The sequence below is a fragment of the Nicotiana tabacum genome, chromosome 22 (assembly GCF_000715075.1).
Source record: "Nicotiana tabacum cultivar K326 chromosome 22, ASM71507v2, whole genome shotgun sequence".
Lineage (NCBI taxonomy): Eukaryota > Viridiplantae > Streptophyta > Magnoliopsida > Solanales > Solanaceae > Nicotiana > Nicotiana tabacum.
This window is the reverse complement of record NC_134101.1, coordinates 70,662,161-70,664,748: the sequence shown is the minus strand read 5'-3', so window position 1 is coordinate 70,664,748 and position 2,588 is coordinate 70,662,161. Positions and strand designations below refer to the sequence as shown.

The 2,588-nt window shown below is 40.1% G+C and overlaps 1 protein-coding gene across 1 annotated transcript; it reads right to left on the bottom strand.

Moving 5' to 3' along the window:
* Positions 1–546: 546 nt before the first annotated feature.
* On the bottom strand, positions 547–2,006 carry LOC107805188 (putative pyridoxal 5'-phosphate synthase subunit PDX1). Its single transcript, XM_016629181.2, has one exon. The coding sequence runs from the start codon at positions 1,738–1,740 to the stop codon at positions 811–813; it is 930 nt and encodes a 309-aa protein (XP_016484667.2). The 5' UTR covers positions 1,741–2,006; the 3' UTR covers positions 547–810.
* Between the last annotated feature and the right edge of the window lie 582 nt (positions 2,007–2,588).

Genomic DNA, 2,588 nt, shown 5'->3' with positions numbered 1-2,588 from the left:
AAAGTACTTTTCAAAAAATTATTTTTGATGAGAAGCAGTTTGTGTTTGGCTAATTAATTTGAAAATCACTTTTGAACAGTAATTAATTTTTGACCAAGCTTTTGAAAACTACTTTTAAGTGTATTTTTCTCAAAAGTATTTATCAGAAAAGTATTTTTGGAGAGTGCTATTTTTTTCTGTTTCTCAAAAACTGCTGGTTCTCAAAAAAGGCACTTTTTTCTATCTAAAAGTTTTGGCCAGACAATTTATTTTTGGCCAAAAGTACTTTTGACCAAAAAAAATTAAAACACTTTTGCCCAAAAAAAAAAAAAAAAACTTGGCCAAACAAACTATTAATGTGTATGGATTGAAAGAAATTGTTCCATGTAACTTTAAGACTACATGTATTAATAATATACATGTATTTATGCATCAAAACTTCTAGAGATGACTGTATATAGTATACATTAACATGTGTATCCACAGTCCACTATACAGATTCCTTTCTACAGTCGCATGCTAATCAATAGAAAATCCATACACTCCCAGATTATACGCAGAGACAAATTTTACAGAGCTGAATATCCAAATGCATTACTAAATGAATCTTAATCATTCCACTTAAGTAAAAAACATTATCCCATTCCAATGGTTTCAGTACTGAAACCTGCTGAAATAACAACTGGCCAGAAAATTAAAACTACAATATACCGAAGAACATATCCCAAAGTATAAAATACGCTCATCCAAAGCACAAGAGAAGGCTCCTTAACCTCAATTACTGTAAACATTTAAAACGAAATTAAGAGTTTTCTAGACTTACAAACCATCTCACTCGGAACGATTAGCATACCTCTCCACCTTATCATCAAGATTAATTCCAACCATAGCCTCACCAAGCCCACAGCTAATTTCAGCCAGCAGTCCTGGGTCACTGTAATGAGTCACGGCTTGCACGATAGCGCGTCCCCTTTTGGCAGGGTCACCACTCTTGAAAATTCCAGAACCCACGAACACTCCGTCACATCCCAACTGCATCATAAGCGCTGCGTCTGCTGGTGTTGCCACCCCACCTGCTGCAAAGTGGACCACAGGGAGCCTTCCGAGCTGTTTTGTTTGCATCACCAGATCGTACGGTGCCTGAAGTTTCTTAGCAAAAGTGAAAACCTCATCATCATCCATGTTTCGCAGCACCCTGATATCACCCATCACGGAACGCACGTGACGGACGGCCTCAATGATGTTTCCGGTACCGGCTTCCCCCTTGGTGCGTATCATGGCGGCGCCCTCCCTGATACGGCGGAGGGCTTCGCCGAGGTTACGGCATCCACAGACAAAAGGGATGCGGAAATTGTGCTTGTTGATGTGGTTCTCATCGTCGGCGAGAGTGAGGACTTCTGATTCGTCCACGTAATCGATTCCGATAGCCTCGAGGATTTGTGCCTCGACGAAGTGACCGATACGGGCCTTGGCCATAACGGGGATGGTTACGGCCTGTTTGATTTCTTTGATAAGCTGGGGATCCGACATGCGGGCTACACCGCCCTGAGCGCGTATATCAGCGGGGACGCGCTCAAGAGCCATGACGGCACACGCGCCTGCCTCCTCGGCTATACGAGCCTGCTCGGCATTGACAACGTCCATGATAACGCCGCCGCGAAGCATCTGAGCGAGACCCACTTTCACTGAGAAAGGGGATTGCTTTGTAGTCTCGGTGAGTGCACCATTTCCGTAAAGTGTTACCACACCGCTTCCGGCCATAATTGAATTGTGTGTGTGTGTGTGTGTGAAAGAGAGGAACAGAGGAAGAGAAAGGAGGAGATAGGAAATGAAAAGGTGGTGGAGGACAATAGGAGTAAAGTGGCTAGGGATTCTGTGTCTGAGGATTTCTACCTTGTTTATAGGAGTAGTAACTGCTATAATTTTTTAATAATAATTGGCCTTTTTAATTCTGAAAATATCTTCATTGTTTATACACCAAACAAAATCAACATATTTCCTCATCAGTCCTCCTTTTCCCTTGTTTCATTGTTTGTTTGTGATAAACAATTTTATATGTATTGTGGGAGTGGGAAAGAGGAACTTTATTTACATACTATATTTTTTTATTTTAATTTGGTGTTCAATTTTTTTATTATGCTCCAGTTAACTCAAATTTGCGTTGCATAAATCTTACTGTTTAACTTCAAAATCGGATAACAATTAAATTTATAAGTAATTTTAAGGATACGTGGACTAACTTGATACAAAATGATAAATTAGATCGTAATTGAAATAAATAATGACAAAATAAATGCAAACCACACGAATTGAATAGTATCAGCCTTGGAAGGTTAGCCAACCTCGAGTCGGGTACGCTTTGATCGGTGTCACAAGAGCTTAAAGATAAATAATAACAATGTATTGCTTTGGGATGCATGTTACCATCTCCTCAATGAATTATCAGACCTCCCCCCTTTATATAGTAGAGGAGTCCTACTTTAGGTACAATTCTATAAAAGGTAAAAGTCCATTGATTAGCTAATTGCCGGTTACTTACTGGTACGCGCCGAGTCCTGCCGTAATACCCGATCGGTAACGGATATTTCGGTCTTATGTTGGTTATGCTA

Bases quoted from the DNA above. Each gene is read 5' to 3' on its own strand.
- LOC107805188 (XM_016629181.2), bottom strand. From the start codon at position 1,740: ATGGCCGGAAGCGGTGTGGTAACACTTTACGGAAATGGTGCACTCACC.